Below are 23380 nucleotides of genomic sequence, written 5' to 3'. Positions count from 1 at the left end.
ATACTAGCTATGATACTACAGTTACGACCAGCCTAAACAATTACTAGTAATGATGTAGGAACATGATGCTAGAGTAGGCGATTAAGACGGTGAAGCGTGCACTTAGTTGATCGTTTATACTATGAATGATGAAGCTAGGTAAATGAGATATTTGACTGCAGTTTGATGTGACAGGATTAGGGGTGCAATTTTATGACCCAAAAGTTATACTCCCTCCATTTCATAATGTAGTGCGCACACGCTTTTAAAGATTTAAGTTTGATCATAAATTAGACCAATAATACATAAATTATGTTACTGAATAATTATATCATTGCAAACTTCTTTTGAATACGAATTCAATGGTACCATTTTTATGAAACATAACCCGCATTTCATTTGTTAAATTTATGTTCAAACTTAAATCTCGAAAAACGTGTTCGCACTACATTATGGAATAGAGGGAGTACTGTGCAAGGCTGTACTAAACAAGGTTTGCCCGGCTGGAGGGGCGATGAAGGCGGCGCGTCTTCGGCTCGCTCCAGTGCTTGTAGTCGTCGCTAGGTTGTCCACGAACATGGTTGTCATTTTTATTACCTCTGTTGTTCTTTATACTGCCATGATTAAAGATAAATGGATTGAAAGTTTCTAAAAAAAAGGGTTAGAGAATATCCTAAAGGATACCCATTTGCACCCGTAACAGGAATGCAAACTGACTCTTTAGTTATTCCAGACGAGGATTCTAGTCCATATCCAACTTCAAAGAGTGGAGACTAAATTGTTAACATAAGAAATCACTTCATATAGTTGTTAGTTATACATTGAGACTTAGAAACTATGGATTCATATTGTCAAGTACAAAATTTCGTTTTGTAGCTCGAACTCCTTTATCCTCTTTAATGGGATTTTCAAAAATCAGTTTTCCAAGTCTTAACAAATGCCGGGAAAAAAAGTCCAGATGTCATTTGACTGCTGAAAAAACACGTGTGTAAATTTGTATAATGAAGGAGACAACACACAGAGTAGTACTACTAGCACATTCCAGAGTCTACAAGGGCAGCTAGCCAACAGGTTACGAACAGCAGAGAAACTAAGCACACGAAGCTACGCTAGCTGCAGGCACGCTACTGGCACGTGAATCATCGACGCATGCAACAAGCGATCGTAAAAGAGTATTACTTTGACGAGAAACTGCGGGTAATTAACTAGAGTAGTCAAGTAACGTGACGCCTAATTAGCTTGCCAATTAGAACGACCACGTTAATTTGGATTTGGACTGAGCTACTACAGTTCCTTGGCAGTGATGCCAGAGATCTGATTTGATCTCGACCGTCTCGACCGTGACGTGGCCGGCAGCTCGACGCACGCACGACACGCACGAACAAATCACAAACCAATCAAGTACATAGAAGCTGCATGGCCAGGTTGTAGTATATGCTCCTGTGGCCACCATGCCCGGCTCCACCGTGCTGCTGATCGGCGCCTCCATGGCCGCGCTCCTCGTCATCTCCCTCTTCACCTTCCTCTGCTCCAACCGGCGCCAGGCGCACCGCGCGCCGCCGTCGCAGTCAGAGCGGAGCGTCGTTGACGTCGAGCTCGGCCACGGGTGCGGGGCCACAGGGATCGACGACGCCGTGCTGGCCGCGTACACGACCACGGTGTACACCTCGGTGGCGACGCGACGGGAGGAAGATCATATGGCTGCTGCCGAAGCGTTGGCCGACGGTGACCAGCCGCCCGACGACACGGACACGCACACGACGTGCGCGGTGTGCCTGGCGGAGTACGCGGACGGCGACGAGCTCCGGTGGCTGCCCGGCTGCAAGCACGCGTTCCACCGGCTGTGCGTCGACGAGTGGCTCCGGCGGCGGCCGAGCTGCCCGCTCTGCCGCACGTCGCCTCCCGCCACGCGCGCGCCGCCTGCGGCCACCACCGATGACTCCTGAACCGACACGGCGCAAGGTAGCATGCCGATCGGGACCATGCATGCATGCCGTTGTCGTATGGCGGCGAAACCGAAATGCGGCCTAGTACAATGCCATGTCTCGTACGAACCCAAATGCTGCCGTTGCCATGACAAAGACATGTAGTACGTGGCAGAAGAAATGTTCCGTACGAAGCCGCCATGAATGCTCTAGAGCAGAGTCCGTGGGTAGGTCGTCATGCATCGCCGCATCGGCATGTGATGTGCCCATGTGAGACCATGTCCCGGTCAGCTAAAACAAGCTTATTAGCTTCGGGAAAATATCTAGTGCTACCAACCTTTAGGTGCTACCGTGATATAAGCTTCTGGGTCGTCGGATTCTCAGATCTAATGGCCTCAATAACTTTGCAACATTTGCAAAAAAGCCTATGAGAAGTCCAAAAATTGCGCATAGGTCGAGCAGATCCAACAACTCCCGGATGCCGTCCGATTTAAAAATCTGACGACCTAGATGCCCGTATCACGGTAGCATTTAAGCCTCGGTAGCACTAGACATCCTGTCGTACTACCTCCATCCGGATTTATTAGTCTTCCTTGTATTTTGTGCCAGATTTTTTTAGAAGAACAGGGAGGCCCCTCCCCGGTTCCATTATCGAATGAAACCAAAAGGTTTTTACATCAGCTCACTGAGAGGAGCAGTTCAAAGGAAGACTGCGGCGAAAGGCCAACAAGTTTACATAATCAAAGCGGCAAAGACACGGACCATAAGCGCCCACACACACTACATGCCTCAAATGCAGATCAGCTCCTGAGAGGCCTTGCGCGACTTCAGCGGCGGTGCAGTCACCGCTTGAGGGGACCAGGCAGCCACCAGGGTCGAGGTTGGGCTCGACATCGTTGCTGCTTCAGAGCGCTTCTTGGAGGGGGACGAAAAGCCCACTGCGTCGTCCGAGATCTTCATCTTGTTCCAAGGGGCCACCGGCGGGGCTTCAGGGTTCTTCAGGATCAGCCACTGATCATCAGTGGTTGTCTCAGATGGGTCGCGAGGTGTGTTGTGAAGGCCTCCAGCCTTTCCACAGCCCCATCCGAGGACAGTATCACCCAGCTCTTGATAGTTTTTAAAATCAGCCTCAGCACCTGCTTAATCGATGTCCATAAGGTGTTATTGAAAATCATAGAGTTCCTATATTTCCAGGTACACCAAAGTACAGCAGCATTAACAGTGTTGAGGGCAGAATGTTTTTTGTTAGCAATCCAGAATTTGGCCACCGATTCAAAGTCAGTTCCAGTATCCACCCCGAAATGACTTGAGATCAGAGGCCAAATCTGTCTAGAGATCACACAGCCAAAAAACAAATGCGAGCATGTTTCAACCTCAGAGCAGAACACACAATCAAGTGGCTTAATAATTTGTCTTTACCTAAGGTTATCCCTAGTCATCAGCTTGTTGTTGGCAAGGAGCCACAAGAAGACATGACTTTTTGGAGGAGTTTTAAGTTTCCACACTGAGGGGATGAAGACTGGTTGCACCCCCCTGAAGTTGATCACATGGTAGAGTGAACTTGTGGAGTAAACTCCTTTGTTCTCTAGTTGCCAGATTAGGGCATCAGTGTCATTGGTAAGGGTCAGGCTACCAGCTATCTCTACTACTTGGTACCATTGCTCCATGAGCCTGTCATCAAAAATTCTTCTAAACGTGAGTTTAAGTTGAGTACCATCCCATACCTCCCTGACACTTTTGGTTTGTTCATTGCATAATGAGTAGATAGGCCAGAGTTGCATTGCTAAGGGAGAGGTACCAAACCAAGTATCTTCCCAAAATCTAATTTTCTCTCCTGACCCAATGTTCCACCTATAACCAAATTTCAGTGCTTGGATGATGGTTTTCAAACCCTTCCAGAACCTAGAAGCACTGGGGGATAGGTTAGGAGCAAAAACATTAACTTTACCAACCATGTACTTGTGAACAATGATCATTTTCCAAGGTTTTCCTTCACTCTCATAATATCTTTTCACCCAGGAACCTAACAGACATAAGTTGACATCTTGGAGGTTTGGGATTCCCAAACCTCCAAATTCTTTCTTCATACACACCAACCTCCAGTTGGCTAGGTGAAGTTTCCTATGGCCTTCAAAGTCATTCCACAAATAGTTAGCCATTTGGAAATTAATCATCTCAATGGCCCATTTAGGGAACTTGAAGAAAGATAATAAGTAGATAGGGATACTGGCTAGGCAAGCCTGGATCAAAATAAGCCTACCTCTATAGGAAAGGAGCTTACCTCTCCAGCTAGCAATTATTTTCATAATCTTATCTATCAGAGGTTGGATATCCTCTTTCCTAAGTTTGTCATGGTGAAGGGGGATACCAAGATATTTAATAGGGAAGCACCCCCTTTGCAATCCAGGACAGAAAGGAAAGGCAGAAATTCAGAATCTACCATGTTAATTGGAATCAGCTCACTCTTAAAGTAATTGATCCTCATCCCAGAAACCTGCTCAAAAACGGTGAGGACAGTTTTGAGGTTGGAGGCATGGGTAATGTTATTATCCAAAAAGAGAAGGGTATCATCAGCATATTGCAAACCAATGATCCCTCCAGTGCAGACTTCAGTGCACAGCCTAGCAATCAAGTTACATTAGCTACTTTGGACAGCATTTTAGTTAGCACATCTACTACTAAATTGAAGAGGAGAGGGGAAATAGGGTCTCCTTGCCTGAGCCCTTTCCCAGCTAAGAAGTTGCTTTCAGTATTGTTAATTTTGATCCCAACAGAGCCATTATGAGTGATCTGTCGAATCCAGTCAATCCATTTACTACCAAAGCCTCTCTTCTTAAGAAGGTCCAGGAGAAAACTAAGGTCTACTTTGTCAAAAGCTTTTTCATAATCTAGCTTCAGAACTAAGCCTTGTTTTTCCCCAGAATGGACCGAGTGCACTACTTCATGTGCAGTTACTACACTTTCCAGGATGTATCTGCCTTTAAGGAAGGCATATTGGTTACTAGCAATTAGCCTCTGCAGAATCCTAGTCAGCCTGTTAGTAAGGACCTTAGAGAAAATCTTAAAACTACAGTTGATCAGGCTGATAGGTCTAATTTTTTTCATAGAAGTAGCATCAGGTTCCTTAGGGATGAGAGTAAGCATGGCAAAGTTGAGCCTACATATATCTAATTCCCCTTTATGGAAGTCATTGAACATGGCTATCAGGTCCGCCTTAATCCACTCCCAAAAATGCTGATAGAAGAAGAAAGAATCCCATTTGGTCCAGGAGCACCATCAGGGTAGGAGTCAAAGACTGCTTTCTTTACTTCTTCTTCAATAAAAGGTGTTTCTAGGGCTTCATTCTCAGCAGGTGTGACTAGCTCATCTGCTGAGAAGAAGTCAGCGTTTAGTGTGAAACCACTGCTGTGGTCTTTTTTAAACAGATTTTGACCATATATATTAATGAAAATATATAAAATATATGATACAAAAAGTACATCATTCGATTTGTATTTGAAAGAACTTTTCAACAATATAATTTACAATTTATTAGTTAAATTACAGGTTAAAATTTAGCACAAAATAAGATGGGCCTAATACTCCCTCCGTCCTATATAACAGTGCTCTTATATTATACTCTCTCCATTCCACAATTTAGTGCGCTCGCGTTTTAAGACATCCAAGTTTGGTCATAAATTTAACCAATGAGACTGACTGTGACGGGAGCAAAAATTATATCGCTGAATTCATATCGAAATAGCGAATTCAGTGGTATATTTTTTGCTCCCGCCGTTGTTGGTCTCGTTGGTAAAATTTATGGTCAAACTTATATCTCAAAAAGCGCAGGCACACTACATTGTGGAATGAAGGGAGTAGGACGGAGGGAGTGCGCACTATTCATGGTTTTAAATGAATAAGAAACCAGCTCGAACAAATTTACACATGACAAACCGCTGATCAGTGGCATCTATACCCTGAATTACCGATATACATATGATCTGGCAACCTTTTTTTAACCTGGCAAAACATTGGCCATTTTATTTAATCAACCAAAAGTGTATTTCACACTTAAACAAATAAGATGGTTAGGAGTACAGTGGTATCCCAACCCATCAAAGTTTAAGTTCTAAACTTGACACTGATGCTCGCATTTTTTGGGTTTATTCCAGGCCTTGCGAAGATGTGTGTTCAGACGGACAATACATTTCCGTCGACTACAAATGCGTTTTGTGGTGAGTGGTGTCTAAGTCAATCTCAAGATGATGTGCCGGCTCAGTCTCTCAGAGGTGCTCGTAGGGATAAAGTGTGCGTGTGTGCATTCATAGGGGTGAGTGTATGCTCGTGTATGTGAGCGACTTTGATTGTACTGTATTAAAAAATAAAAAATGGATAACTAACAAGGTTATAACACACATAGCGCAGCCACCCTGGCTACAAACAGGGACCCCCCCCCAAACACACACAGAGAGTTGTGTGAAACATTGCTGAGGTTGCCTAGAAGCGTCATGGTCATCACATGTCGCCTCGAATTAGAGTCTGTGGACGGTTATCAATGACACGACCCAATAAAAGCTACATACTAACCACACCAGCCACTGGCGAAAAGTTGGCCAAATGCGCCAATGAAGAGACATCCGCAATTCTGATCGCTGAGGAGCTTTGGGGGGGGGGGGGCTCACTGGTTCTTGCATCACCATTATGTACGATCTTATTGCCGCTCTGACTTTAATTAGTGTGATCAAGGAAGCCATATAGATCCCATGAACATGTCGGAGATCGAGCCAGTTAAAGACCATGACGTGACCCATCCCAACACACACACGAGCAAGCCATAATTTGCAAGTTCGCCATTAGCAACCAGTTCCAGAACGAATCCTTCAAGAAGGGCAACCAACAAAAATGTAGCCATCACCTGAACGGGGCCTATGGACCCCCCCCCCCCCCCCCCCCCAAGTGTATGGACCTCTAGCAAAGGAAAGGAGGCGACAACACAACAATGTGCCCAAAATGTACACAATGCCTAGGTGTCTTTCAACCAGTCAGAATAGGGTTTTAATCCATAGCTGCCACATCCCAGTCCACTCCATGCCTAAGGAAATGACTAACAACCCGCCTACCCGCCACAACCGCCACCTTCAAACTAGATCTGAAAGAGGAAAAAGGAACAAATTAGAAACCCTAGCTTCTAGGTAACCATGTCCATCAACAAAAAAAGAACAAAACAGAAACCCTACCTTCTATTAGAGAGACATGTCGGAAGGGATGAGAAGGTGAAGAAGAACCACCCACCTACCCCCCGAGACGAGAAGCAGAAGAGAGACGAAAATTGGGGGGAGGGCATAGGAGACACACGAACGAGGAAGAGGAGGAAACAAAGGTCAAAGGTAGTCGAACTGGTCGGCATCTTCCTATACAAAACCAGACAAAAAAGGGCAGACCTATTACGGGTGAAGGATGTGCGGCGTCCCGACAATCTGATGCAATATAAGGTTTGTCCCAAGAAAAAGAAAGACGGCAGGACAAGGAAAAGGCCTAAGATTGGCTCATGTCCTAGCTCTCCCGCAGACAGATATAGAGCCCAATCAAGTTCCCACATACAGAAAAGAGCCCAACAAAGCAAGAGAAGAAATAGAAATAGTACATTATAGAGTTGCACAAATTATCTGTATGATATATTACTATGCTTGGACAAGAAAAAACTTAAATAAACATGACTGAAGTCGCTGGATCGTCTGCACTCTGATGAGCCACAACGATCTGCCTCATTTCTATGTTTTTTTGCAGGCAATATTGAGAGCTTTATTCAAATATAAAAGCATTCGCTGGATCATCAGCCAGAAGCTACTCACCAGGATGCTAGGAGTTTCTTCTAGCCAGCTTTCTGTCACAGTCAATGTGCAAGCACGTCTTACACACAAATGAGTTGGATAGTTGGCTAACCGGAGTACATGCTGAATATCAAAAGAAATAAAATTACAAGCTAGCTCTCCTGTTTCAGAAAACAGGGGTGCCACAACTGAAAAAGAATTGTGCACTAGTAGAAAAAGGGCCTATTGTCCCGGTTCGTAAGGGCCTTTTGTCCCGGTTTAGGAACCGGGACTAAAAGGTCGTTACTAATGCCCTAGGCCTTTAGTCCCGGTTCTTACATGAACCGGGACAGATGGTCCTCCACGTGGCCGCTGCGGCCAGCCCAGGCAGGAGGGCCTTTGGTCCCGGTTGGTGACACCAACCGGGACCAAAAGGCATCCACGCGTCAACATTTCAGGGGCTGGGTTTTTTTGAAGGGGGGGTTAGGGGGTAATTTAGGGTGTGTAAGCTAGCTGACAGAGACAAGTGTCCTCTCTTATTTCTGTGCTTGGTTTACCAACGCTACTGCTATGCCTAAACATGGCTTAGATTAAAGTGAAGGCAACATGTGGTGCATGTCGAAAGTAATATTAATCCTAACTTGATCAAGTTTGGATTAGTACTACTTTCGACATGCACCACATGCTTGTTGCCTTCACTTCAATCCAATCCATGTTCATTTCACCCACTGATATACAATAACTCTTCATGCCCGCATCATGCATCATCATAATAACAAGTCCTACTAATCATCATCATACAACTTCTACTTGTTATTAATAACAAGTCATACGATCATCATCCTCATAGTCATCGAACCAACCCTACTTAATTGTTCTAGGCACATGATCATCAGTATTAGGTAGGACCTAAATACCCTCTTTAAGGTAAAATAGCATAAAACAATATAGACCCTGACTCTCCATTATGAAGAATGGAGATCATCCTATCTTCAATTCTTGCGCTTCGCTTTCTTTTGCTTCCAAGAACCTCCTTACGACTGTCCATACATTTTTTCCATTCCTTGATTTTCATGTCTCCACTTCTTTTAGAAATCCGGTATGGACAGTTCAAATTCGTAGGATGACCTGGACGTATGTTCAAAACATCAAGGCGACCACTCTGATACATCAGATGAGGCACACAATCCTCTGGGATTATCTGTTGAAAAACATAGTAATAACTTCATAGTTAGCAATGATGTACTAGTTTTAGAAGTATGCAAAAGATGCACGGATGTCGTAATAGTAAGAAATCTTACCAGGGTATCTCCATAGTAGTTACCGTAGTTCAACACGTGCACTAGTGGCACGTATTGACCATAATGTGGAGGAGTTTTACAATAGATATTGTAATTCTCAAGATCAGTACAAAATCCGACCAGATGAGTTTTCTCCTTATAAGTTAACTCAGAGCCATCGGTGTAGTAGGTTCTGTCTACCATGTTCCGCACATTGTTTGAACAATCAAATAAGCTGTCAATGGAAATAAGCTGTCAACTATTTTGAAATGAACAATATAAATTAGCTAATAACTATGTTTGAGAAACTCACATAGCGATAGAATTGGAGGCGTATCAACAAGGACCCAAATGTCCATATTGTCTTGCTCGATGTCAGGATCACCAAGAATACCCTCATCAAAACCATACATCTTGCAAAATGCTTCCCAATTTTTGCAACCAAAATGGGTTACGCTCTCAGAATTATACAGATTTACTTCAAAATCTATATCATGATGGGTCCTTAGGTGAATTTTCTTTGTTTCCATACTTTCATGGTCTTCAAAACCCATCCTCTCCAAGACGTAGCGTCTTGCATGGCATGGGATAAGCTAGTCGAATTGTAAAAGATGAAAAGTACACGTTGAAATAGTTGAAGTCGTGCTTAATTATGAAAAAATAACACTTGTCGTCGTTGCGTACCGTTTCAACATCGAAGGTCTCCTCCAGCTTAATGCTGAAGTGCCGATCTTCGTCCAGGTGAGGCCTGTCGCATAGACCTCGGTCGTCGTGGCACCAGTCGCACTCCCCCGGGAGACTTTCGTCGTCCGAGTACGACATTTCCTATGTTCATAATTCAAATATTAAAGTCTACAATTAAATATATGTACTAAAAAACCTAAGTTAGATCATTATTATTCATCACGGGCTGACTATCGGTCTGTCGAGTCTTTTCTTGAAAACTCTCAGCTCACGTGGTGTATACATTCGACCGTTGGTGATGGTCGCTCCTCCTTTCATCCCCGAGTGCATTACACCAAAATGTCTAGCACACGGGAACGAAGGAGAAGCGACCCCCACGACAACAGTCGGGATTCTTCGTCCTCTCATATATATATGGTGGAACTCTCCCTCACTGATTCCTCTCTGACATTTGCGACCGTCGGTGATGGTAGCTCCTCCTTTCGTTCCCGAGTGCATTACACCAAATTGTCTAGCACACGGGAACGAAGGAGAAGCTACCCCCACGACAACAATCGGGATTCTTCGTCCTCTCATATATGGTGGAGACTCGACAGACTTAAAGTCAACCCGAAATATCGTTTAATTATCTTTCTAAAAAAGGATTTGGCTGGTCTCACCTCGAGGTCGGAGGGGGTCGGTGACGGGGACGACGGCGGGGATGATGGAGGGGGGGCTCCTAGATTTCTGCGAAAACAAAAACCCTATAAGCTATCAACTAATCATATGCATACGCCTTGCATAGTGCTCTCCAATTTTAGCATTCAAAGTAGGAGTAGTTTTCCAATTTGAGCATTCAATAAGCAAAATCAAATCGCAAAATAAAGTAGTATTCAAATTAGGATGCATTCAATTATAAGCAAAACTACATCATCTCCATGCGTCCGTACATCGTCGAATATTATCACTAATACACCTCGAATACTATCATACATATAGCATCGCTAGTACAGCTAGAACCGTAGCGCCCGACGGGTATCAGCGCGGGCGGTGGACACCCAAAGAGAAGGAACCATCACAGGATCATAGCTCCAGTGAGATCCTTGAAGAACCTGCCAGGTATTGTCGAACCTGCCCTCCAACGCAACCATGTAGCGACGGACGTGCTCGTCCTCCTCGCTGACACGGTGACGTACCACCTCCGCGGTGTCCGGAAGCCTCGGCACCGTCACTGGCCCACGCGACCGCCACCAAACAAGGATCGGGTCAACGACGGGCTGGCTCCTCACCAACCTACGCCCCCCGGAAGGTAGCACCTCCCAAAACCAGCCCGGCGGAGCCCAGTCCCGGACATGGCCCCTCTGATCAAGCCGGCCTCCTCCGCCGAGTCGACGACGAGGATGCGGGATAGGCATCGTCGACGTCAATGCGGGAATAATTGCTTTAACTAAAAAATAAACTAGTTCTATTAATTTTCTTGCTAAAAATAAACTACTTCTATAGTAAAATAAACTAGTTTTATTAAATCAACTAGTTCAACTACTAAGCACTTACTATAAATAGAATAAAGTAGTACTTACTAAAAATAAACTAGTTTAACTAGTTCTATTATTTTTCTAACTAATTCTATTAAACACTTTCTAAGTAGTACTTACTAAAAGTTATCGGGGAGGGGGGTATATCGACAACGACATACCCGATAAAAAAATAAGAAGAGGAAGAAGAAGAAAAAAAGAGGAGAAGAAGAAAGGAATAGAGGAGGAGATCGAAAAAAAAAGGAGAAGAAGAAGGAATAGAGGAGAAGAAGAAAAATAGAATAATATATTATTCTATTTCTTCTTCTTCTCCTCTATTCCTTCTTCTTCTCCTCTTTTTCTTCTTTTCATCTTCTTATTTATTTCTCCTCTTCTTCCTCTCCTCTTCTTATTCTTCTTCTTCTCCTCCTTCTTCCTCTTCTTATTTTCCTTTTTTCTCTCCTTCTTTTTCTTATGAACATATACATAAATGACTTTGATCATACACAATATTCAGATTCCTACACAATATGAACATATACATAAATTGACAAAGAAAATTCTATGAAAAAAAAATAATAAAAATTTTATGAACAAAATTACAACAGGAAAAAATCATAAAAATTCTATGAACAAAATTACAACAGAAAAGAATCATAAAAATTCTATGAAAAAATTGACATATTCTTTGCATATGAACATACAAACATTTGCATATTCAACAATAATATCACCAAAAAAATCTAAACTACACATCTAAATTAATACAACTAAATTACAACAACTAAATTAACTACACATCTAAACTACACATCCAAATTAATACAACTAAATTACAACATCTAAACTACACATAATAGGCGGCGCGGCGGCAGCGGCGGCGACCATTACAGGGAGGAGGAGGAGGAGGAGGGGATCGGGGCGGCGCTCACAGGGTGCGCGGCGACGGCGACGAGGAGGCAGGGCCGGCGGCGTCGGGGCAGGGGCGGCGCGGGGCGGCGACGGCGTCGGGCCGGGGCAGGACGGCGTCGGGGCGGCGCGTCGGAGACAGGGGCGACGACGGCGACGGCGAGGCAGACGGGCAGCCTGGCGGCGTCGCGGCAGGAGAATGAGGAACTGAGCGAAAAATTCACAAGTCATGGTTATATAGACGAGGCATTGGTCCCGGCTGGTGGCACAAACCGGTACCAATGCCCTCCTTTAGTTCCGGTTGGTGCCACCAGCCGGGACCAAAGGTCTCTTTTCAGCAGCCCAAAGGGCGGGAAGCAGATGCCTTTGGTACCGGTTGGTGGCACCAACCGGGACTAAAGGGGGGGCATTGGTACCGGTTGGTGGCATGAACCGGTACCAATGCGCACCTTTAGTCCCGGTTGGTGGCACCAACCGGGACTAAAAGCCTTGTGCTGCCCGCGTCGCGGCACGAAAGTTTAGTCCCACCTTGCTAGCTGAGAGGGGCGCGCAGTGGTTTATAAGCCCCACTGCCGCACCCCTCTCAAGCTCCTCTCCATTGCAGGCTTACGGGCCTAATTGTCACTGCTATGCCTGATGGCCTACTGGGCCTTCTGCGGGCCTGAATCCTGGCCCATGGATGGGTTTCTAGTCGTATTCAGGCAGTCGTGGCCCAGTAGGTGGCATATTTTTTATTTTTTCCCTATTTTTTGTTTTCTTTTTTGCTTTATTTATTTTATTTTGTTTATACTTACAACAAAAAACTTATTTATTTTATTTTATTTTGTTTCTAATTACTTATTTATTTTACTTTATGATAATTCTTTTTGCTATTAAATTTTCTAACAAAAAAAGTTCTTTACGAAAATTCTTTTTGCTTTTAATGATTTTGAACAGAAAATACTTTGATAATTTTAGTTGCATCAATTTTATATAATTTTAGTTTCAATAATACTAGAGGTTGCTTATAATGTTTTGAACAGAAAATACTTTGATAATTTTAGTTTCATAAATTTTATTTATGTTATTAAAGTTTATTTTATTTTATTTTATTTTGTTTCTACTTATATATTTTATTAAAGTTTATATTATTTTGTTTCTAATTACTTATTTATTTTATTTTATGATAATTCTTTTTGCTATTAAAGTTTGTAACAAAAAAGTTCTTTATGAAAATTCTTTTTGCTTTTAATGATTTTGAACAGAAAATACTTTAATTATTTTTGCATGTGCAAGAAAGTTGAGAGGGTTACGACAAAAACTGGATGCACTTCGGGTACAAAACGGACAATCTCTTTCGAAGTATCAGGATTTCATACGGAAACTCGTCTGTTACAACAGGCATTTCAAATGAACTACGGAAAGGTTGAAAGTTGGCATGGTATCATCATAATAGTTGTGGACAGAAAGTCTTCAGTTTTTCTTCGCTTGTGTCCTTTCGTTATTGCGTCGTAACCATGGATAATCTTCATCATTTATCAGGATGCTTGGGTCAGCCTTGACTTTGAAGGGAGGAATTTCATGAAACTTTTCATAATCTTCGGACATGTCTGTCTTGCCCTCCACTCTCACGATGTCCCTTTTTCCTGAAAAAACTATGTGGCGCTTTGGCTCATCGTATGATGTATTCGTTTTCTTATCTTTTCTTTTTCTCGGTTTGGTAGACATGTCCTTCACATAGATAACCTATGCCACATCATTGGCTAGGACGAACGGTTCGTCAGTGTACCCAAGATTGTTCAGATCCACTGTTGTCATTCCGTACTGTGGGTCTACCTGTACCCCGTCTCCTGACAGATTGACCCATTTGCACTTAAACAAAGGGACCTTAAAATCATGCCCGTAGTCAAGTTCCCATATGTCCACTATGTAACCATAATATGTGTCCTTTCCCCTCTCGGTTGCTGCATCAAAGCGGACACCGCAGTTTTGGTTGGTGCTCTTTTGATCTTGGGCGATCGTGTAAAATATATTCTCATTTATCTCGTATCCTTTGTAAGTCAATACAAGTCAATACAGTCGAAGATGGTCCCCTGGACAACGAGTACAGCTCATCACAAACAGTGTTGTCACCTCTGAGACGTGTTTCCAACCAACTGCTGAAAGTCCTGATGTGTTCACATGTAATCCAGTCGTCGCACTGCTCCAGGTGTTTGGAGCGCAGACTGTTCTTGTGTTCATCGACATACGGGGTCACCAAGGTAGAGTTCTGTAGAACTGTGTAGTGTGCTTGAGACCAAGAATATCCGTCCCTGCATATTATTGAGTCCCCTCCAAGCGTGGCTTTTCCAGTCAGTCTTCCCTCACACCGCGATTTAGGGAGACCTATCTTTTTAAGGCCAGGAATGAAGTCAACACAAAACCCAATGACATCCTCTGTTTGATGGCCCATGGAGATGCTTCCATCTGGCCTAGCGCGGTTACAGACATATTTCTTTAGGACTCCCATGAACCTCTCAAAGGGGTACATATTGTGTAGAAATACGGGGTCCAGAATGACAATCTCGTCAACTAGATGAACTAGGACGTGCGTCATGATATTGAAGAAGGATGGTGGGAACACCAGCTCGAAACTGACAAGACATTGCACCACATCACTCCTTAGCCTTGGTATGATTTCTGGATCGATCACCTTCTGAGAGATTGCATTGAGGAATGCACATAACTTCACAATGGCTAATCAGACGTTTTCTGGTAGAAGCCCCCTCAATGCAACTGGAAGCAATTGCGTCATAATCACGTGACAGTCATGAGACTTTAGGTTCTGGAACTTTTTCTCTGGCATATTTATTATTCCTTTTATATTCGACGAGAAGCTAGTCGGGACCTTCATACTAAGCAGACATTCAAAGAAGATTTCCTTCTCTTCTTTGGTAAGAGCATAGCTGGCAGGACCTTCATACTGCTTTGGAGGCATGCCGTCTTTTTCGTGCAAACGTTGCAGGTCCTCCCGTGCCTCGGCTATATTTTTTGTCTTCCCATACACGCCCAAGAAGCCTAGCAGGTTCACGCAAAGGTTCTTCGTCACGTGTATCACGTCGATCGAAGAGCGGACCTCTAAGTCTTTCCAGTAACGTAGGTCCCAAAATATAGATTTCTTCTTCCACATGGGTGCGCGTCCCTCAGCGTCATTCGGAACAGCTAGTCCGCCGAGACCCTTTCCAAAGATTACTTGTAAATCATTGACCATAGCAAGTACGTGATCACCGGGACGCATGGCGGGCTTCTTCCGGTGATCTGCCTCGCCTTTGAAATGCTTGCCTTTCTTTCGACATTGATGGTTGGTCGGAAGAAATCGACGATGGCCCAGGAACACATTCTTCCTGCATTTGTCCAGGTATATACTTTCGGTGTCAGCTAAACAGTGCGTGCATGCGTGGTATCCCTTATTTGTCTGTCCTGAAAGGTTACTGAGAGTGGGCCAATCGTTGATGGTTACAAACAACAACGCGTGTAGGTTAAATTCCTCCTGTTTGTACTCATCCCACGTACGTACACCGTTTCCATTCCACAGCCGTAAAAGTTTTTCAACTAATGGCCTTAGGTACACATCAATGTCGTTGCCGGGTTGCCTAGGGCCTTGGATGAGAACTGGCATCATAATGAACTTCCGCTTCATGCACATCCAAGGAGGAAGGTTATACATACATAGAGTCACGGGCCAGGTGATGTGATTGCCGCTCTGCTCCCCGAAAGGATTAATGCCATCCGCGCTTAAACCAAACAATACGTTCCTTGGGTCACGTGTAAACTCAGCCCAGTACTCTCTCTCGATTTTTCTTCACTGCGACCCGTCAGCGGGTGCTCTCAACTTCCCGTCTTTCTTAGGGTCCTCACTGTGCCATCGCATCAACTTGGCATGCTCTTTGTTTCTGAACAGTCGTTTCAACCGTGGTATTATAGGAGCATATCACATCACCTTCGCAGGAACCCTCTTCCTGCGGGGCTCGCCGTCAACATCACCAGGGTCATCTCGTCTGATTTTATACCGCAATGCACCGCATATCGGGCATGTGTTCAAATCCTCGTACGCACCACGGTAGAGGATGCAGTCATTAGGGCATGCATGTATCTTCTGCACCTCCAATCCTAGAGGGCATACGGCCTTCTTTGCTGCGTACGTACTGTCGGGCAATTCGTTATCCTTTGGAAGCTTCTTCTTCAATATTTTTAGTAGCTTCTCAAATCCTTTGTCAGGCACAGCATTCTCTGCCTTCCACTGCAGCAATTCCAGTACGATACCGAGCTTTGTGTTGCCATCTTCGCAATTGGGGTACAACCCTTTTTTGTGATCCTCTAACATGCGATCGAACTTCAGCTTCTCCTTTTGACTTTCGCATTGCGTCCTTGCATCGACAATGACCCGGCGGAGATCATCATCATCAGGCACATCGTCTGGTTCCTCTTGATCTTCAGCAGCTTCCCCCGTTGCAGCATCATCGGGCACATCGCCTGGTTCCTCTTGATCTTCAGCAGCTCCCCCCGTTGCAGCATCACCGTATTCAGGGGGCACATAGTTGTCATCGTCCTCTTCTTCTTCGCCGTCTTCCATCATAACCCCTATTTCTCCGTGCCTCGTCCAAACATTATAGTGTGGCATGAAACCCTTGTAAAGCAGGTGGGTGTGAAGGATTTTCCGGTCAGAGTAAGACTTCGTATTCCCACATTTAGGGCATGGACAACACATAAAACCATTCTGCTTGTTTGCCTCAGCCACTTCGAGAAAATTATGCATGCCCTTAATGTACTCGAAGGTGTGTCTGTCACCGTACATCCATTTCCGATTCATCTGCGTGCATTATATATAATTATGTGTGTCAAAAGTAAGAAAATCAGACAAGTATCTATCTAAAGTAAGAAAATCAAACAAGTATCTATCTAAAGTAAGAAAATCAGAAAGAAGATAAGAACAAGAGGCTCACCACGGTGGTGCCGGCGACGAGATCGGCGCGGGCGATCGACGACGGTGAAAACGGGGACAATGTGTGACGGACCGCTAAACCTAGACAAATCTCGGGAAAAATGGAGCTCCGAGGTCGAGCTTCGAGAGGAGGAAGCTTAACTAGTGTGGCTCGGGCATTTCATCAAACACCTCGTGTGCATAGGAGGTGAGCTAGAGCACCCAATGCCCTCCCCTCGCCGGCCAGCAAAAAAACAGAGCACTATGGAGTGCTCTGCTGCGGCGATGGGGTATATATAGGCAACTTATTTGTCCCGGTTTGTGGCAGGAACCGGAACTAAAACCCCCCTTCTGTACCGGTTCTAGGCACAAACCGGTACCAATGGCTGTGGGCCAGGAGCGCGGTCCATTGGTCCCGGTTCGTGCTTAGAACCAGGACAAATGGATCCAGACGAACCGGGACCAATGCCCACGAGGCCCCGGCCGCCCCCTGGGCTCACGAACCGGGTCTAATGCCCCCTATGGATCCCGGTTCGTGAAGAACCAAGACTAATGGGCTGGCTAGGCCCGAAGTAAAACCCTGTTTTCTACTAGTGGCGGTGTACTATGCTATCTCTCTGCGGCGGGTGTGGCTCCATTAGGAGACATGTACGTACGCGAACTAGCTACACCATCCGTTGCCGCACTAGGAAATGGTCCCGACACGATACGACACGACAGGCAATCTATCCCGGGCATTAGCTAGGGCTAGGCTGTTTGTTTGTTTTGTTTGTACACTGAATAAGGATGCATGTGCCAAGGGATGAATACAAGACGCATGCACTACGTACCGTGTTCCTCTTCTACACTCTGCTCTAGCTAGTGCATGCATGCGTGCATGGAGGCTCCGTGAGACATTTCTTCCGGCGCGGACGTAGAGGCACTCGTCGCGTATGTTGCTCCCTAGAAAACATGGAAAGTTGTCAACCTCGTACGACACACTTTGGCGCTATACGGACGCCGTGACCGTTGAGGAGTCGATAGCCGCAGGCGGCTACGTGCGGCAGAGCGGGCAGCTGGGCCGCCGCCGCAGCCATTCGTCGACGCACGGCCGGTGGAACACGTGCCGGCACCCCGGCAGCCACCGGAGCTCGTCGCCGTCTGCGTACTCGGCCAGGCACACGGCGCACGTCGTGTCGCGCGTGTCTCCCGGCGCCTGGCCATCTTCGACCGTCGCGGCGGCAGCAGCCACCTGGCTCTGGCCTTCGCCCGGTCGGCTCGCAGCCGACGCGTACACCGCGGTCGGGTACGCGGCCAGGACAGCCTCGTCGATCCCGCACGGCGACCGCCCCAGGCCGAGCTCGAGGTCGACGACGCTCCGCTGTGACGGCGACGGCGACGCGCGGTGCGCCTGGCGCCGGTTGGAGCAGAGGACGACGGTGGAGGGGAGACGCCAAGAAGCGCGGCCACGAAGGCGCCGATCAGCACCACGGCGGAGCCGGGCATGGTGGTCGCTCGCAGCAATATCGTAGTAGTACAACGGAACCTGTCGGGCCGTGCCAGTATGTGTGCTGTTGGTCCGTGCGTGCGTGCGTCAAGCTGCCGGCCACGTCACGGTCGATATCAAATCAGACCACTGGCATCAGCCCCGTACATATGTATACTCACTGCCAAGGAATTCTAAAGTCCGGTCCAAATCCAAATTAATGCGGCAGTCGTAATTAGGCGTCACGCACGTTTGACCACCGTGTAACTTTGCCAGGAAAAGAACCTGCAGATTAGTCTAGCACTACTAGCTGTTTTGCGGGGTTCATGCGTTGAAAGAGGATTAATTTCTGAACAGTTCGTAACCCGTTGGCTAGCTGCGCCCTGCTTGGTGATTCTGGAATCTGGAATTTGTTAGAGCATCTACGGCCGCAATAAGCAAATCTAGTCCCTCAAATGCTCGCGGACACGCCAGTGTCCGGGCGTGTCCGGTTTGATCCTTCATATTTTCTGTCAAATAACCACTCACCTCAAATATTCGTCCTTATTTCAAGGCATTTCGACGAACATATTGCGTGCGACCTCGCCAGAGCACGTAACGACCATGGCGGCGAGATCCGGCGCTGATCTTCAAGGGCGCGCGAGCTCCGACACTCTGCGGGAACATGCTCGAGCGCACACGCAGCGGCTAGCCACAGCGCGGCTGTGCACGCATGCGGCGGCCAGGGGCGCGGGCTGCATGCACCGGACGCGACCAAGGGCGTGAGTTGCACACACCGGACATGGCCAGGACGCGAGCAGCGGTGGGCACGCGGCGGCCAGCGGGCACACAGCGGCTAGGATGCGAGGAGCGGCGGGCACGCGGGCGGCCGGCGGGCACGCAGCGGCTAGGACACGAGCAGCGACAGGCACGCGGACGCCTAGCACGCGAGCAGCGGCGGGCACGTGGGCGGCCGGCGGGCAGGGCGCACCCAGCTGCTAGGACGCGGGTGACTGGCGGGCACGAGGCGGCCGGCCGGCATGCGGCGGCTAGGACGCGGGCGACCAACAGAGAGATGAGGGAGAGAGGATAGAGTGTGTGGCTGCATGTGGGACCACGTGGGAGGGCTGCGACGTGGAGATGAGGTGCCCGTGCCCGGGCTTGAATGGGCAGCCCCAGATTTGAGACGGGTTTGAGGTATGCCTCGTACGGTTAGTTCGGACGTTTAGGGATAAAATGACGGGTCCGTTTGGTTTAATTTTTTTAAATTGGACACAGGCCAGACATGCGTTTAGACGTTTAGGAAGGTAATAGGGGTTCGACTATAGATGCTCTTAGTAGCACTAGTCTCTGTGTCATCTCGTTGAATGAAACTGGACCTGGAGCAAAATTTTAGCGGTCAACAAGCGAAAATGCTACATCCACGGGATCGTCCTTGCGTAGCATCAAGGAAGGTAGCATCCGCCGATGAGCTCCTTCCTCCTCAAGGCTCAAGTTGCAGTCCGCGACGAGATCCCTACAAAAATCCTAGCTTTTTCTTTCTTTCTTTATATGTAACCCACACGCGTTACCGTGGTGAACAATAGGGCAGAGGGACGACCCTTTACATGCACATACTGTTGGATGAAGCTAAAATGAAAATTTGTGTGGAACAACATGATCCGTTGATGAAAAATGTGTTGGACATTTGGAATCTAGCCGAAGTTGAGACATTGTTGTGCTAAACTTAATTTACATGCTATGGATGATTCGTGCTATTTTCTATCCGAACTTTGATGAATATCGGTCGGTTTGCATGAATTTCATCTGGTTGGTTTAAATGCGGGTAAAAATAGAAGCGTTGGATGACGTTTCTGGTCCCTGTTCAAAAAATTTGCGTCCCTTAGAACTTCACACGGTGCATTGTACGTACATGAATAAATATGAGCCAAGGGATGAATACAAATGGGTGGTCCATTAGACCCACGCACTACCGTGTTCCCACTCTGCCCTAGCTAGTGCATGCATGCATGGAGCGAATGTTGCTCCCTAGGAGACGTGGAAAGTTCTCGACCTCGTACGACACATTTTGGCGACGCCGTGACAGTTCAGGAGTTGATAGCCGCAGGCGGCGGAGGCGGCGACGTGCGGCAGAGCGGGCAGCTCGGCCGCCGCCGCAGCCATTCGTCAACGCACGGCCGGTGGAACCCGTGCCGGCACCCCGGTAGCCACCGGAGCTCGTCGCCATCTGCGTACTCGGCCAGGCACACCGCGCACGTTGTGTGCTTTTCGTCCGGCGGCTGGCCACCATCGGCCGACGCGGTGACCGCAGCAGCTATCTGGCCTTCGTCCCGTCGGCTCGCCGCCGAGGAGTACACCGTGGTCGGGTACGCGGCCAGGACGGCCTCGTCGATCCCGCACGGCCGCCGCAGGCCGAGCTCCACGTCGACGACGCTCCGCTGTGACGGCGACGGCGACGCGCGGTGCGCCTGGCGCCGGTTGGAGCAGAGGAAGGTGAAGAGGGAGACGACGAGGAGCGCGGCCATGGAGGCGCCGATCAGCAGCACGGTGGAGCCCGGCATGTGGTCTCTCGCGGCAATATCCAACCGCAACCCGTCCGGTCGTGCCCCTCTCAAGTCTCAATATATTGTCCGTGGGTGCGTCAAGCTGCCGGCGACGTCACGGGTCGAGATCAAATCAGATCTCTGGCATCAGCCTTCGGACGTGCATATGTATACTCAGTGAGAACGAATTAGCCCGGTCCAAATCCAAATCAACGCGCTACTAGCTAATTGCCAAGCCAATTAGACATCACGTTTGAATATTATGTAAGGGTGTGTCTAGGTCTCAGTCGACTGAGACTTAATCAAGTCTTACTCAAGTGATATAGTATATGAGAAGAAAAAGAAAAAAAACTGAAAAAAAAATTTTGTACGAATCTTAATGCAAGATCAATGGAATATAACATCGACTGAGACATAACGAAGTCTAAGTCGACTGAGACGTAGCAAAACTGATTATGTAATTACCGGCTGTTCCTCGTCAAAGTATACTCTTTTAACGATTGCTTGTTGCACGCGTCAATGGTTCACGTGCCAGTAGTATAATACTCCGTGTACTTATACGACCACCATGCAACTTCGCCAGGAGAAAGAGCCTGCAGATTATTGGCCTAGTACTAGCTGTTTTGCGGGGTTCATGCGTTTAGGCTGAAAGAATGAGGCTTAATTTCTGACCTGTTCGTAACCCGTTGGCCAGCTGCGCCTGCTTGGAGACTCTGGAATTTTTTAGTAGTACTATTCTGTGTGGTCTCGTGAAATGAAACCGGGTCCGGGAGCAAAATTTCAGCGGTCAAGGGGTTGCCGTGGCTTAATTTGCGTTGGCTAATGAAGACCGTACACTCGTATCTCGTCAATTACCCCTAAGCAACATTCGACTGTTTCTTTCTTTCATTTGGTGCACTCACTTTTCTGCCTGCACGAACTGTTACCAAGATTCGGGCGCTCATTTGGTTGCTGAGAGCATCAACAACCATGATGGACAAATCCGGCCCCTCAAACGTCCGTGGCGTTCACGGACACTAACCGGTCACGTCTCAAAAAATGTAATCTACAACCGAACACCTCAATTATCATATCTCAAATTCATGCAACTACGTCGATGCACACACATCGTCTGACTACTCCATCACCACACTAAGCATGCCATCGGACTACGATAGGCATGTTTGGCTATGGTGGAGATCATCCGTGGCTGCCCCTGCCATTCCCGGCGCCCTTGCCATCCTTCTCGCGGAAGTACCGGTCGAAGACGCAATAGGGATCGAGCCTGATCTAATCGTCGCCGGAGCAGTCATTGCCGTCACTGTCCTCCTTCTCCTCCTTCGGTGGCAGTCCGGCCATGGCACGGACCGCTCAATTATGCTCTTGCACTACTAGGGAAAAGCCTAGTAGTACCGCGGGTTAAATAGCTAGTAGTAGCGCGGGCACCCGCGCAACTATTACGGCGCTACATCTAACTTGTAGTAGTAGCGCGTGTGCGCCCCCGCTACTACTATATCTGTTAGTAGTAGCATGGGTGCCACCCGCGCTACTACTATTAATTTCAAAAACAAAAAAAAAAAATTCTCAATCCCGTGCGTGCTGTTAATGGCAGCAATGCTTCGATCCAGAGACGCTAGGGGTCACCGGAGCTGCGGAAGGGCAGAGGCAGACAAGATCCAGCGCCGGCTGCTGCAGAGGGCCCGGATCCGTGGCTGAGCAAGGCGGCGGCGTGGGGCTCCTCTTCGCAGCCAAGGCAGCGAGCTCCTGGTCATCCATGACGATGACCTGCATGGGCAAGGACATGGGAGGGTGAGTGAAACCAGAGGGCAGAAGGAAAAAGAGAAAGAAGGGAGAGAGGAAGGAGACGGAGGGAGCACCGGGGGTAGTCGTTGGTGGTGAGGCGCTCTGGTGTGGTGGCGGGAGGCGAGGGGGAAGACCGGCGAGCTCTTGGATGCCAGCGGCGCGAGGCGACAGCCTCGTTGAGCGCCATGGAGGAGGAGACGCGGCACATGGGCAGGAGCGCCATGGGAGAGCCTGTCGAGAGAGAGAGGAGGAGAGGGACGGGGGAGAGGAGTGATTTGGACGAGGAGATGGGGATTTCAGGGCTGTTAAAAAACCCAGTACTTAGTAGTAGCGCGGGTTTTTACCCCTCGCTACTACTATGGCATGTTCCGCGGGGGGGGGGGGGGACGGTAGAGACCGCTTAGTAGTAGCGAGGGGTAAGAACCCGCGCTACTACTATCAACTTAGTAGTAGCGCGGGTTTATAACTCTCGCTACTACTATGGCATGTCCCCCCGGGGGCACGGTAGAGACCGCTTAGTAGTAGCGGGGGTTAAAAACCCGCGCTACTACTATCAACTTAGTAGTAGCGAGGGGTAAAAACCCGCGCTACTAGTAAGTAGCAGTAGCGAGGG

General features: G+C 47.4%; 3 protein-coding genes across 3 annotated transcripts; 1 reads left to right on the top strand and 2 right to left on the bottom strand.

The window, feature by feature from the left end:
* Window positions 1-1430: 1430 nt before the first annotated feature.
* LOC123120191 (E3 ubiquitin-protein ligase Os03g0188200-like) lies at window positions 1431-1925 on the top strand. The gene has a single exon (XM_044540183.1). It carries the CDS (start codon window positions 1431-1433, stop codon window positions 1923-1925), a length of 495 nt encoding a protein of 164 aa, XP_044396118.1.
* A 16106-nt stretch (window positions 1926-18031) lies between these two features.
* On the bottom strand, window positions 18032-19484 carry LOC123120190 (E3 ubiquitin-protein ligase Os03g0188200-like). Its single transcript, XM_044540182.1, has 2 exons — window positions 19434-19484; window positions 18032-18523 (listed from the first exon to the last, which is right to left on the bottom strand). The coding sequence occupies exons 1-2, from the start codon at window positions 19482-19484 to the stop codon at window positions 18032-18034; spliced, it is 543 nt and encodes a 180-aa protein (XP_044396117.1).
* A 1006-nt stretch (window positions 19485-20490) lies between these two features.
* Window positions 20491-21003, bottom strand: LOC123124195 (E3 ubiquitin-protein ligase EL5-like). Its single transcript, XM_044544857.1, has one exon. The coding sequence runs from the start codon at window positions 21001-21003 to the stop codon at window positions 20530-20532; it is 474 nt and encodes a 157-aa protein (XP_044400792.1). The 3' UTR covers window positions 20491-20529.
* Between the last annotated feature and the right edge of the window lie 2377 nt (window positions 21004-23380).

The sequence above is a fragment of the Triticum aestivum genome, chromosome 5D, assembly GCF_018294505.1.
Source record: "Triticum aestivum cultivar Chinese Spring chromosome 5D, IWGSC CS RefSeq v2.1, whole genome shotgun sequence".
In the NCBI taxonomy this organism is placed as follows: Eukaryota; Viridiplantae; Streptophyta; class Magnoliopsida; order Poales; family Poaceae; genus Triticum; species Triticum aestivum.
Note: the sequence above shows the minus strand (reverse complement) of the source record. Positions and strands in the feature narration are given on the sequence as shown.